A 13,262-nucleotide genomic window follows, 5' to 3' on the forward strand; every position below is an offset into this window, starting at 1 on the left:
TTACTTGCCTATTAAAAGGTTTATATTTAGCAAGTGCTGCATTAATTAAATTTCTTTCATTTCTGTGGAAGGTCCTTCCTGGTGGTACACAGCTCAGGGGCAGGGGTAGGTGTGAGTCCTGGGCTGCAGAGAAATCTTGCAAATGCAAACCACGCAGAAAGAAGTGAAATGTCAGCTGAGTGTGCTGACAGCCCGTAACAAACAAACCGTCAGGGGAACACCTTATTCCCATCTATCACTTAGAAGTCAAAGCTTTGACAACACTGTTGCTGATGGGGTTAACTGTGTCACTGCCAGTCTTTTACACTGAAATACAGAATTATTGTTCTTTCACCACAAAATGCTTTTCCATATTTTTGCCGTCTATCAAAATCACCAGCAATTCCACACTAAGCTTGTAGAAGTGCTGCTTAAACTCACAGCTTGTCTCATCCAGTCCTAGAAGGACTAGTGAAGGTGGGATAGCACCAATTTTTAACATACAAGTGAAGAATTTCACATCTATTTTACTGGTTCTGTTCAATTAACTTTTAAAAAAATCACTTTCAAATTAAACAAAGTTACAACAAAATTTCCTCCTGACTTGCAGAGTTCCAAAAACTGCAGCAGAAATTAGCTCTACTTTGTGACAGGCCAATGCAAATATGCTCCCTTTTCTTACTGTAATACTCGTGGGTTTCCTTTCTATCATCCATTTAGCCTAAAAATACCTTTTTGCAGTTTGTGGGTTTCCTTTTCATCATCTATTTAGCCTAAAAAAAAAATCTTTCTCCAGTTTGCGAGTTTCCTTTCTATCATCCATTTAGCCTAAAAAAATCTTTCTCCAATTTGTGGGTTTCCTTTTCATCATGCATTTAGCCTAAAAATGTCTTTCTTCAGTTGTCAGTCTGCCTTCTTGGATCATTTTAAGAAATTCGAGGATGATCTCTACTGGTTTGCGTTTGCTGCCATTGATTTGATCAGTGTGTAATAGAAGAGTGTGGAACTCTTCTGACCTTTTGCACTGACTTTGCAAAGGCAGAGAAGACGTAGGAAAGGCTGAGGCAATGTGGAGCGAGGTCTTTTGAACAACTACTCATTTAATGCTCTCTTGCAGAAGCTCAGCTCCATTTCTCTGTTGCCACTGGGGCTGCTCCTCTTGGTTTGTGAAGGTACAGAAGGAGACTCTTCACCCATGGATCATTATGGTTTGGAATGCTGAGGGGTGATGATTAGCTTAAACCAGGAGGTCTGGAAGAGGTTTGGATGCGTATATGGAGTGGGGGCTGGACCAGGAGCTCTGGCACTCTTGAGAAGACTGTGCAGAGGGAACAGCTTCTTTCTACAAACCTAGGAACAGCAAATGCAGCAGGCCTCATGGAGCCTGGTGGGAATGCCCCAGGAAAACTAGCCATGCAGTTTTCTTATTCCTTGCTGTCTCTTGAATCCCTCAATAAATGTTTTGCAATAATTCCATTTTACATTTCTATTCCATCTCAGAGAAACAGAAGGGAGCAACGCAGAGCCCCAGGAAAATCTGGCAGAAAAGTATTTAAGATGCCACACACTCCTGTTTGGTGTTTCCACACTCACACCCGCCCCTCCACACACTGCTGGCCTCTCCCAGCACCGTCGCCGCTGGCTCGTACCTCTACCTGCAATTCTGACCCCACTAATGGCAGTGGCGACACTTCCTCCAACTTGAAATGGGGCGTGACTTTCACCACTAGCTTCTAAAATTGACCATTAATCAGATTTAGTGGCTTAGGAACAGTGTAAAGAAACCCAGGTTGGAATGAAATTGAAGAGAGGCTGACAGCTCATTTTTGCTGCAGTGATGGCCAGTGAATATTTTGAAGACCTGAACAGATTTAGGGTTTGAGTTCTACTGGCAATCATGACACAGTCAGAGATCTCATCCTCCAGCTAGGCAGATGCCTTTAGTTTTTCTCCAAGATTCTGGCCTGAGAATGCAAACAGCTTTGTCACAAGTCAAGACGTTTTCTTTAATCCCCTCTACTAATACCTGGATTTCTTGTTCTGAGCCATCTAGATCCAGCTATGCAAATGGCAAATCAGGTTGTAGGATATTTTGGAGCAGGTATATCCTGGAAGGATGGGGAAGCACTAAGCCCTTTGAGCAAAGCCCATACCCTCATTTAAAATACCGTGTGAAAGGCCAGCCACCCTTTTCCAGAGAAGACTAATTCAAATGGAACTGGCATAACCAAGAGCTGGCAGGATGACAAACAGTCTGTCTACCAGGAAGGGACTAACAGAGCCCATCTTTCACGTCATAAGAAATGCTGGGAAAGGTTACAAGTTCTGTTTCTGTACCTCAGAGAGAGAAAAGGAGAGAGCAGGGAAGAAGATAAGCTATTTAAGCCACAGGACAACACCAGCACAGGAACAAGCTGCTGTTTCCTAGCTGGGAATCAATTAGTGCTAAAAGTAAAATGTTTTTTTGGTACTGGAGAAGTGAGGGTCTGGACTCAGAACTAGTGGAAATACAATAAACTTAGTGAATCATAGGACATAGCTTGTTAAATTATAAATGAAGCTGCATGAGACAGGGAGCTGCAATAACAGGGAATTTGACTCACAGCAGCCTATTCTGTCCAGGTCTGTGCTCTGTGCTGCCAGCAGATGTGGTGCCCACTCCCCTAAGAAGGTTTCTTTCTTCACCCTCCACCTCTCTGGCTGGTCACTCTCCCAGATGAACAGAGCAAACATTTTTGCCTTGAATGTTTTTCTGTTTCTGTGGGAAAGTAAAAAAAAAAAAGAAGGAAAAACGTGTGGGTTCATAGGTGTAAAAATGACTGCAAAGAGATAACACATTGAGAGGTTTATTTTCTTTTAGCAGTAAAATGGATAGAAAGTCAAGGTTTTATTACTCTGAGGTGATATTGTTACAAAATGGCTGGTCTGTGCTTTCATTTTTTTCGGTGTGGGAGCCTGGTGAAGCGACAAGCGTGTGTTGGAGGAGCCTCACGGAGCAGCCGTGTTGTCTGACAGCTGACAGGACAACAGTGACTTGCCTTGTATCGGGGTGGGGTGGCAGAGGTGCAGTGGGAGAATATGACACCATGCTCACCAGCACTTATCCCAAAGTCCCAGCTGTCCTGGACCCCAGGCAAGGTGCCGGTCCGTGCCCTGAAACACCTGCAATTGAAGTAGGACAAAACAAGGGCAAGATAGATAGGAAGGAAGAGAAGGATTTTATCTGTGTTGTGTAGAGGGGAGACAGATTCAGCTGTTAAACATGGACAAGCAGTCCCATCAGAGGGTATCCAAGACACCTGCACGGTGCTGATGGATAGAGCCAGCAGCAGGAAATCAAACACCTGCAGCACCTCACACAGCTCTAGAGACCTGTCTTCAGGCAAGGCAAGCAAGCCCTGAGAGTAAAATAAGTTGCCTAAGGCGATGCAAGAAGACAGGAATAAACTAGGAATTACTGGCTTCTCCTGAATTCAGATTTGCAAGATCTCAGCGCCTGTCTTTTCCAAAGTCACTCCCTGAAAAGCCCTCACCAGTAGCCATTACTCTTTACTGAGTATCAAGCAAGAATGAAGTGAAATTGGTTATTATCACTGCACTCTGTCAGTCTGGGCTGTGGAAGTGAGCCCGAAGGCTTGCAGCAAAATGCTGTGGGACAGCAGCAGGAAAGAACTGAGGTGTCTGTGCCATGGGTTAAGACTGACAGACCTTACAGAAGCACAGCTCCAGCTTTTTGGCTTAATCTGTAACACAAACGTTACAAAGGTGTTTCCAAAGGAATGAGAACTTTGCTGAAAATCTTGTGAATAAATTAGATCCATGCAATAGGATGTGCTGAAGAATTGAGGCAAAAGGCAGACTTTCCTCAAGACTTTATTTCAAATCTATTTAGAATTTAAATATAAATAACAATCCTGACTAATTTTTCATTGTTGCATTTTATGCTACAGTGTAAAATGTTGAAATAGGATTTTTCATTACAGAATTATCTGAGTTCTTCTCCAAGTGCTTTCAGATCAGTTAAAACACAGTAAGAGCAAAAGCAGGGCATGTTTAATTATAGGCAGTATTAATTGTGGTAAGCTCTGGGTCAAAGGAGATGGAGATGACAGAAGTCATAAAAGTTGGAGCTTGTGAGGGCTGTTGCTGAGAGCCCACAATCTATAAAAACTATGTTCCCAACTCCCTAAAATGTCTCACCAGCTGTTGCCTGTCACACCAACTGTGGGCAGCACACACATGACTTTCCTGGCTTTCTGTTGGGATCTGCCTTCCAACGCTCCATCCTCAACACAGTTTCAGAGGGAGCCTGTGGTGTCAGTAGCACACACACAGGTAATGGTTTCTAAGCATCCTTTTGCAGCACGTTCACACTTTCCATGTAATTTCATTCCCTGCTGGTGTTAGCAGGCAGTTCCTGGTCTAGACTGAGCTTTGGGGTTAATGCCAGTGCATTTCCTATAATCCAGCCACCAGGAGCCCCTCTCAGAAGGCTTGTGAAGGCGGTGAATGACACAGCCAATGTGCTGGACAGGTGAGCTGTAGAGAGCTCCCCACTGGGCAGTGGTCACTGTTGAGGAGGCCCGACAGGATAAAGAATGTGTCCTGTGACAGGAGGATCCTACAGAGCCCCAGAGCTGCCTTGTGCCTGACCCCATAGAGGCTGAACACCCCTGGGATGGCACACGGGAAGCCAAATGAGGGCTGACACCGGGGAGCAAGGATGACCCTCTTCATCTGTAGCTGTGTTTCATCTCCCTCTTTGACAGTGCTTCTTCTTCTACCAACAGCCAGGCAATAGCAGCAACCCAAATTCCACCTTTAAATGGCCCGCCCAACATCCATCCTGAGACACTTGATTCAAAGTGTCTCTTCTTGGGTTTTCCGTGGCTCTACGAACACAACGCCACCATGGTAACGCTTTCAGTCCTACAAGAAAGAGGCACAAAGAGTGGGATGGATCGACTCTGACTTTTTTAGTAAAATACGGCAATGCAGTCGTCTTCTGGCTACAAATATCCATGGGAAGAGTAGATGTGTCCTTTAATAACAGGGAGAGTGCTTAAAAAAGAACGTTATATTGCTGCGTTGCCTTCTCCCCAGTAAATTGCAGCATTTTCATTTTCCTGTATTTATTGCATTGAAGTGTTTATATCACTGTGAAGCAAATATTTGCTTTCAAAGGTCACTTGCTGTATCTCTCTTCCTCTGGGGACAGACAGAGGTCTCTCTGACCCTTCAGTATAACTCCATACGGATTATATAATGTACTTGCTGTAGGATTCTTCATTGCATCTTAGCACTACTGAAATAGCAGATGCAGAATTCGAAGAATAATAGGAAATGTCTTTCCATTAGCCAGTCTCTCTTTGTACTTCTCTCTAACATTCAGTCTGTTGTGCTTCTGTACAAGCACTGGCATAAGGTAGGAGACCATCTGCAGGGAATTTGATGTAAATCACCCAAGAGCCTGGAGTTACTTGCATTGTGTAGGAGACAGAGCACAGCCTGGAACATGCTGTACACAGTATTTTGTAGCCATGTTTGGCCTTTGTTTTTTCTTTTCAAAGAGCACCGTGGATGTTTGTATGTGAACCCAGAGGATTTCCTTTCCCTTTTCCGAAATGGGAAAACCAAGATCCTCGTGAAATTTTGAGGTTGAATTTGTATAGGCAATTACTGCAAGTATAAACACAAATTGAGTGAATGCAGTGCCTGTAACTTCTGTAGCAACCTTTTCTCTTTTTTTATCAAAGTTTTAGATCTAAAGAGCGTAACATATTACATCCCTACTTTGGTTTTCTGATCTGTCATCTCTGCAGGGACTGTAGATAAAATAAAATGTAGTTTAAGTTGAAAGTACAGAGTACACTTTGGAGAGTTTATTGTAGTTATATTAGAGGTTCCTAAGGCAATCATAGAATTTTGATATTTGATTCAAATTAACTTGAATGAGAACAGAATGCAAAATACCAACTAGTACCAAAAATATAAATTCTGCAAGGAATTTGTTATGCCAAGTCCTCAATACTATCTCAGGCCTGTTTCTGTTCTACTAAAACAAGAGCGGGTTTCAGTGGGCCTAAGCCAGACCTATGCTTTTGAAAGTCTGTCTAGTATCAGTAAGATAAAATTCATCATGGTTTAACTTTCCATGACCATTCCTGAAATAATTCATTTTCCATGTTTTTAAACTTCAGGAAAACTATAGGTGTTCCTAAGAAACAGCACAGAGGGAGAACCATTAATTTGTACTTTAGAGCAATAATTCCCTTTAAAACATAATTCTTCTCTCTACAGGATTTTTATTGATAACAGGGTTTGTTGTTGGAAATTCATGACAGTGGAATGGCATTTCAGCCTAAACAGGACTTTTCAAGGAAAATCCTATCTCTAATCTGTCCGATTCCACATTATAAATTGCAAAATCTGAAAAAAAATTAAACTCATTCCCTGCCATCTACAAAATATATGTAGTTTATCATATTGTGTGCAAATCAGTAACCTTTATTGATTCTTGGGCACGGTTTTCTATTAAATAAAGTTGAATCAGCATAGCTGTGGGGCACTTCTGTTTATGACTAAAACTTGATGTAAAATGACTTGTCTGGAAGAACACTTTTTGCTATTTCTCAATACATTCTAAGTGCTTTACAAATACCAAACAATCTCAATAAACCTGTCAAGTTCAATCACTTGCTGCACAACATCTCTCCAGTTACAAGCTCTGACCCTTTTTTTAGCTTGATGCAAAATAAGGCACGTCTGTCACTAAGATGCCAACTGATGGTTCTAACAAACCAAGAAGGGTGACTAAAAAAAACCCCACAAGAGCATGGAGTGACAGGACAAGGGACAATGGCTTCAAAGTGACAGAGAGTAGGTTTAGATTAAACGTTAGGAAGAAATTCCCAACTGTGAGGATGGTGAGTCACTGGACCAGGTTGTCAAGAGAAGCTGTGGATGCCCCATACCTGGAAGTGTTCAAGGTCTGGTTGGATGGAACTCTGAGCAACCTGGTCTAGTGAAAGGTGTCCCTGTCCATGGCAGGGGGCTGGAATGAGATGATCTTTAAGGAACCTTCCAACCCAAACCATTCTGTGCTTCTGTGGAAGTTTCTCCACATTGTTTCTTGTTTTTGCACCACCCATCACCACTGCTGGCTCATGATCAAACAAATTAATAAGGAAAACATCAAAAGTCATGCTGGAATCAACCTGAGAACAGAATTTTCTGTGCAGTTTTTTTTGTATCCGCAGAGACTGACCAACAGTGAATACATAAATTGCTCTTGTCAGTAGAAGCCCTCATGTCACCTCCACTCACTTACAGGTCTGTAATTTTTCAGCTCACACTGGATAAGCTTAGAGAATGAACCAAATTCCCTGTTAGCATCCCACCCTCTCACTGATGCATCACCTCCCACTTCACAGCCAGTGAGATGCTACCACACAGACACAGCACAGAACCACTTTCCTACCCCTCAACATCTATATGTATTTACCAATTAGATCAGTCTCAAAGTCCTAAACAAATTATCCTGGTTTTTGCTAAAGCTCAGTGCTGCTATTCTGCCAGTGCAAGTGTAGCAAGGGGTCCAGGTAGAGGAGAATATTTGAACTAGATGAGCCAAAACTAGGTCCACAGGCTTAATCTTGGTGTTCTGGTACAGAGGCTATGCCAGAAATATTTCAGTGCTGGGTTGTGCCTCAGTCTGGGAAAACCCCACAATTTGTGAAGCAGTGACCAGTGCTAGAGACAGCCTGTGCCAAGTGGGACAGGAGTTTGGAGCATGGTTCTTTACTGAAATATCTTCTTTTTATCCTACCTGAGCATGCTCCATTTGCTGGCCAGGAGAAGTGTCTTCCTGGAGCTGCATGATGTGATATAAAGGGCACACACACCAGCACAGCAGCAGGGTGGGAAGGCTGGGGTGGCCTTGAGAGTATCCCCACATTTTCACATGCCCTTCAGGAAGAGACCAGTTCCCAGTTTATCTTTTCCTCCTAAATATCCGAGTGCACCATTTTTTTGTAAAGCTTGTTTCCTGCTGTTTGTGAGCATCCTTGAAGTGTCCAATATCAGCCTGAGTATTAGCCATGAAATTAAGCTCTGCCTTTGCATCAGCTGGGGCTGCAGACAAGTTGCCTAAGCTTGGTCCTTCACACTGCTGTGACCACGCAGCTGGCAGGACCAGGTGGCCTCCTTCTCCAGCAGACATTTGGGCTCCTACACATGGTGTGACCCATCACAAAATGTCAGCCTCCCTCTGACAAGGATATGGCGGTGTGCTCAGTGATGAAAGTAGAATGCCGTGCCAGTAGCTGCAGGGCTGACTCCTCGAGATGGATTTTTTCCTGCTGTAGCTTCAAGGAGGAAAAGCAACCGTGAGTGAGGGCACAGCTAATGTGAAGGCATGAAGGTCACATATTCCCTCTTAGATGAGAAAAGCAGCAAATCTGTTGCTGAAGGTGCAGAGGAAATGCAAGGAACTGCCTGCTTTCCTTACACCTTTCTAAGCAAACAGGGTGTGATCCAGCAAATGTCACTGCCACCCAGCTGTACCTGCTCAGCCCAAACTCCTGATGTCCTGATGGAGAGCACCATCAAAGTGAGGAATGGTTTAATCTCCAATATATAGTAACTTCCATTTAAACAGAGTTGTTATTGCTAAAATTTTAGAGCCAAGCTCTGCCCTGAATTATTTTGTTTCATAAAGGCTGCACATACCGCAAAGACAGGACAGAAAACAGCCCCCGGGATCCTGCCTTCTCAGAGCAGCTTTGCCGAAAGGGTCTGCTTTTGTCCTCTTTCTGTAATTGAGCATGATGGCATCTGCTTTATGGCTGTTTACTTGCAGTCCCCCACAACTTCCCCACCTGCTCTGCACCTGCAATTAGGTTTTCCTGCAATGAACAAATCTAACATTCAGTGAGCAGTAATTTGCAATGTGCCGTGCTTGAATCAAGCAAAGAAATAAGCCAGTGTTGTTGTTATAAAGACCTGACAGATGGTAGGAGGGCCCGCCTTTCTTAATCAAGTCATGCTCAGCAATCAGAGCTAGCTTGAATTTGTAACAAGAAAGAAACCCTACCCAAATGAGCATTAATGGACTGCATCCTGACCTCCGGTTAGGACGAGCACAGGGGTGTCATTCTGTATCAAGAGGAATAACCACGAGCAGGATCTGACCCACTTTGTGGAGAAGTTGAAAATACCAGTAGGTCCTATCGTCGCTTCCCCCAAAATGAAGGATTCTTCCAGGCAGACAGACTTCTCCCAGTCTAGCTGTAAATATCATTTCATAGTCTGAACTATATCATGGTGGACAAGTCATTAGCTGATAAAAATCCTGAAAGTTTCATAGTCTTTAATTTAATTGAAGATGTGTTAGCTGAGCATCCAGCCCTCCAAGCAAGGCAGCTGAAACATAGGACTTGAGTGGCATAGGCTTGACCTTGACCTGCTTCACATTAAGCCTTTTAATTCTAGAGAAGAATGAATGGGTTTCAAGATTGTTTCTGGCAGCAAATAACATCTCCTGAGTGTCCAGCTTCCATATGAATTGCATTTGAAAGGTTAAGAAAAAAGGAAGGATTTGCTCTCTACTACATAGGAATTACTATCCAGAACGAGAGTTTGGGTGAGGACACTGATGTAATAAAGGCACTTTTGTGGGACTAACCTTTAAGCACGGCTCCTAACCACACTGTTTCTCTTCCTTTTCATTGTCTTTCAGGCTCACAAAGCAGCTGAGTGCAAATCCTGATCTGCGGCATCCCCAAACACCCCCACAGCTAAAATGGCGGAAGACGCGGATATGCGCAATGAGTTGGAAGAAATGCAGCGGCGTGCCGACCAGCTCGCTGATGAAGTGAGACCAGTAGCTAAACTGGGAACTCAGGGCTGGGGTTGGTGTGAAACACACAGCCAGAAATAGGAGATGATCCGGCAAAGGATTTCTAGAGCTCTTTTCTGTCAGCTTTACACTGAAAGCAGAATTGGAAATGAAATGAGCTGGGCTAAAATTTAATGTCATGTTTAGTCTAGATTAGGGCATTTATTGATTGTGAGTTTGGTTTAGGTATTAGACTGCATCAATTTGACTGGCGTCAGAGCAAAAGGCAACAATTTAATATTTTCTGAGGATTCCTTCGATTTGTCAAACCTATTAACTGTTAGAAGTCACCAATTAGGTCTCTGAAGAGTCCTAGCTGAAAACCACAGGCTTCATTTTTAAAGTGGAACGCCTGCTGTTCCGAGCAGCACCACCGCAGTGTGTGAGCAAGGGGGGCACAAGCCCTGGAGACTGCAGCTGCCTCGAGGTGTGCTGGGAACTGCTGCATTAGCCATCCATAGAGATGGAGAGATCACCAGTGCCCTGCTGATGGCCAGATTTGGAGGGGAGAGAAAGAGTGCAGGAAAAACATCCTGTCAGCATGAGCCTACATGTTAGCCTTGGAAAGCGTAACTTGCCAAATCTCAGTGTTTTCTCCTGTTTTTTTTCAGTCCCTTGAGAGCACCCGTCGAATGCTACAGCTTGTTGAAGAGGTAAGGACTTGCATTTTATTTGCACTTCCATTGTGAGCAAAAGTGATGGAGAGTGTGACACTGGAAATGTTTTTTTTAAAATTCACATTGGTAGGGCCTTGCCACAGCTTTATGTGCCACCGTCCCTGCTCATCCCTACCCCTCACTAGGACCATGCAAGACACTGTTCCCTGGATGCCAAGTGCAGCCAAGGCACTGGTTTGCCCATACCTGAGGATTCACCAAGACAGGATTCTGGAGATAAATGAAGGAAATGGCCTCTGAAGGTGACCTGGAGTCAGGGACAAGTGGCTGAGTCTGCTGCAGAGCTCTGGGTGCCTCGTGTCGGCACCACTCTCATGTCCTTGGCATAACAGTGCAAGAGGGGAAGGTGAGAAGGGCCCTCCATCCATTTTCCCAGTCTGCTTTAAATAATTCCCTCTCCATAAACACTTGCAGTTATTTATAGAACACTGGTCAGCACAGCATGTAAATGCCATTTCTTTATGTATCTCTGAAATATTTATCAGGATTTCAAGGCTCATGAGATGTCCTAGATCGACTGCTTTGGAAAAGGAAGCACTCTGATTTCCACAGTGCTAAGGAAGGGGTTGCTGGCTTGGTCCTCACAGCTAATACCTGCCTGGAGGGAAAAAACCAATTGAATCAGGCTGTATTTTACCCTCTTCACAATAAAGGGCTTTAAAAGTTGGAAAATCTCAACTCAGTTTAGTTTTGAGTGTTCAGCCATCAGGTGGCGGAAAACTTTGCTGCCACCTGACAGGATGCATTATTTTCAGACACCATGTGAGCCCTGGTGCTGGAGCTGGTGACATTTTTAATCAGGGTCATCAGCACTGACAGTCCCAGTACTCCTGACAACCAGAGGAGTCTCCAGCGGAGACAATGGGAAGAAAATTACATCAGGTCCCGTGTTCAGGAACAAGCACAACCCCAGCCGTAGGCTTTATGGCCTTGAAATCAATCACCACTGTGAAGATCAATGGAGTCCAGTGGAGAAAAAATTAAATTTCCATGTACAGACAGACAGACAGGTCACTGAGCACAGTCAGCATCACTTTTCCTCCACAAACACTTCAGATTGGGGCCCCGTGCAGCCGAAAAATGCTCTTGTCTCACGAGCAATCTGTCCATTTTTGCTGCTCAGTTCCCTGGACACACCATTTCTAACTACCACTTTACGACAACTCTGTGCTGGATGCAGCTCCCGCTGAAATCAGTTCAACAACATTGAAGAGAGTCTCATATGAGTACCCCCACAACACAAGGCAGGAGAGCCTGCTGCCCCAAAATGCCTGGGATCTAAATAGACAAGGCAGATGATGAGTGGGAAGAAGGAGAAGCGCAGAAAGGGAAGTGATTTGCTTGGGGCCAAGCCATCAGTAAATATCAGCCCTGTCTCTCCTGAGCCGTATTTGTGTGGCCTATGCACTGCTTGAATCTTCCTAACATATTGAACCAGCATATTGTGAATGCCACTGGAATTTCAGTATTAAATCACAGCAAATGGCAAAGTGGGAGGAGAACTGGGACTGCTGAATCCACCAATGAATTTATGTAGGTCTGTAGCGCTTCTTGGAAGAGCTCAGCATCTGTCTAGACCTGGCGTTTATTCAGATGCCACAGTATCTTCCTGTCCAAATAGAGAAGTTGCTAAAACTAGCACTGAGTAGTCAAGGGAGTTCTTCTAAAATGAGCTGAATATTGTATTCACTAATGTGACTACAGGAGACCATTAAAATTCTTATGTGGACTAAACAACTGGTTGATTATTCCAATCCCCTTTCCTAGGTACTTTAAAAAAAAGAGAAGCATTTAGGAAGTGAGAGATTTTATACTGAAAAGACAGATGGTGAGAGTATTTGAAATTGAACTTGCACTGCTCTGATTTAATAGACCCCAAAAATCCAATTAGACTTCCTCACCTAGCAGAACCTAAGTCAAGTGGATGGAGACAGGAAATACTCAGGGAAACAATGCTTTTTACTCTGTTCTCTTCCTTTCTTAGGAAAAGGATGCCTCCATGTTTAAGCATTATTACTGTGTACATTTGTATGGATTGCTGTCAGGAAATACAGAATAAACAGACTGACTGGACTCCATCCTAGAGCCAGAAGAGTGCTGTCCACCCAGGGAAGCCCCATAGCCGTGTAAGGCTGAATTGCAGGTCATAGCCTGGGGACAATGGGGGGACAATGGGGGAACAATGGGGACATGCCCTCCTTGCCCCAGAGGACTATTCAGAGATTGGAGATGAAGCCCTGATGCTGCTCCCAGGGAACATGGGCAAGGAAAGCCAACTATGTTATTGCTTCTTGATTTTATAACCCAGCTTTGCAAGAAGCTGATTTTCCAGTTCTGGCACAACAAGGGAAGGAAGAAGTGTTACAAAAGCAGCCACGGCTTTGCCCCAAGGTAGCTCTGTACTGGAATGACAGATTCCAAACCCCAGTTTGCTCCATGGTGCCCATCATACCCAAGCAGTGCAGCTAATCTGCACTGACCAGCGCTCTTTTGAGCCACTCAGTGCTATAAATACCTGTATTTTATGATGATGCTGTGCAATGTTTGGGCCAAAACATAAAATGAAAATGAACTGAGGCAGAACAAGTGAGACTAAATACAGTTTGTAGCTGACCTTCTTATTTTTGCGTTCCAGCTTTTTACCTCTGAGGCAACATTATGCAATGCAGAATATCACGTGTGGGAAGAAAAGCTGGGAGTTTGCTCCC

At 43.9% G+C, this 13,262-nt stretch overlaps 1 protein-coding gene across 1 annotated transcript in view; it reads left to right on the top strand.

The window, feature by feature from the left end:
- Positions 1 to 13,262, top strand: part of SNAP25 (synaptosome associated protein 25) — a gene marked incomplete at its 3' end in the record, with an annotated part of 60,739 nt that overhangs the window by 23,107 nt on the left and 24,370 nt on the right. The window contains exons 2-3 of the mRNA XM_082277291.1: positions 9,719 to 9,853; positions 10,489 to 10,530. Of these exons, the coding sequence (XP_082133417.1) occupies positions 9,782 to 9,853; positions 10,489 to 10,530 (114 nt within the window). The 5' untranslated portion in view covers positions 9,719 to 9,781. The remainder of the gene's footprint in view (positions 1 to 9,718; positions 9,854 to 10,488; positions 10,531 to 13,262) is intronic.

Source organism: Coloeus monedula (assembly GCF_965178545.1).
Source record: "Coloeus monedula genome assembly, chromosome: 2".
NCBI lineage: Eukaryota > Metazoa > Chordata > Aves > Passeriformes > Corvidae > Coloeus > Coloeus monedula.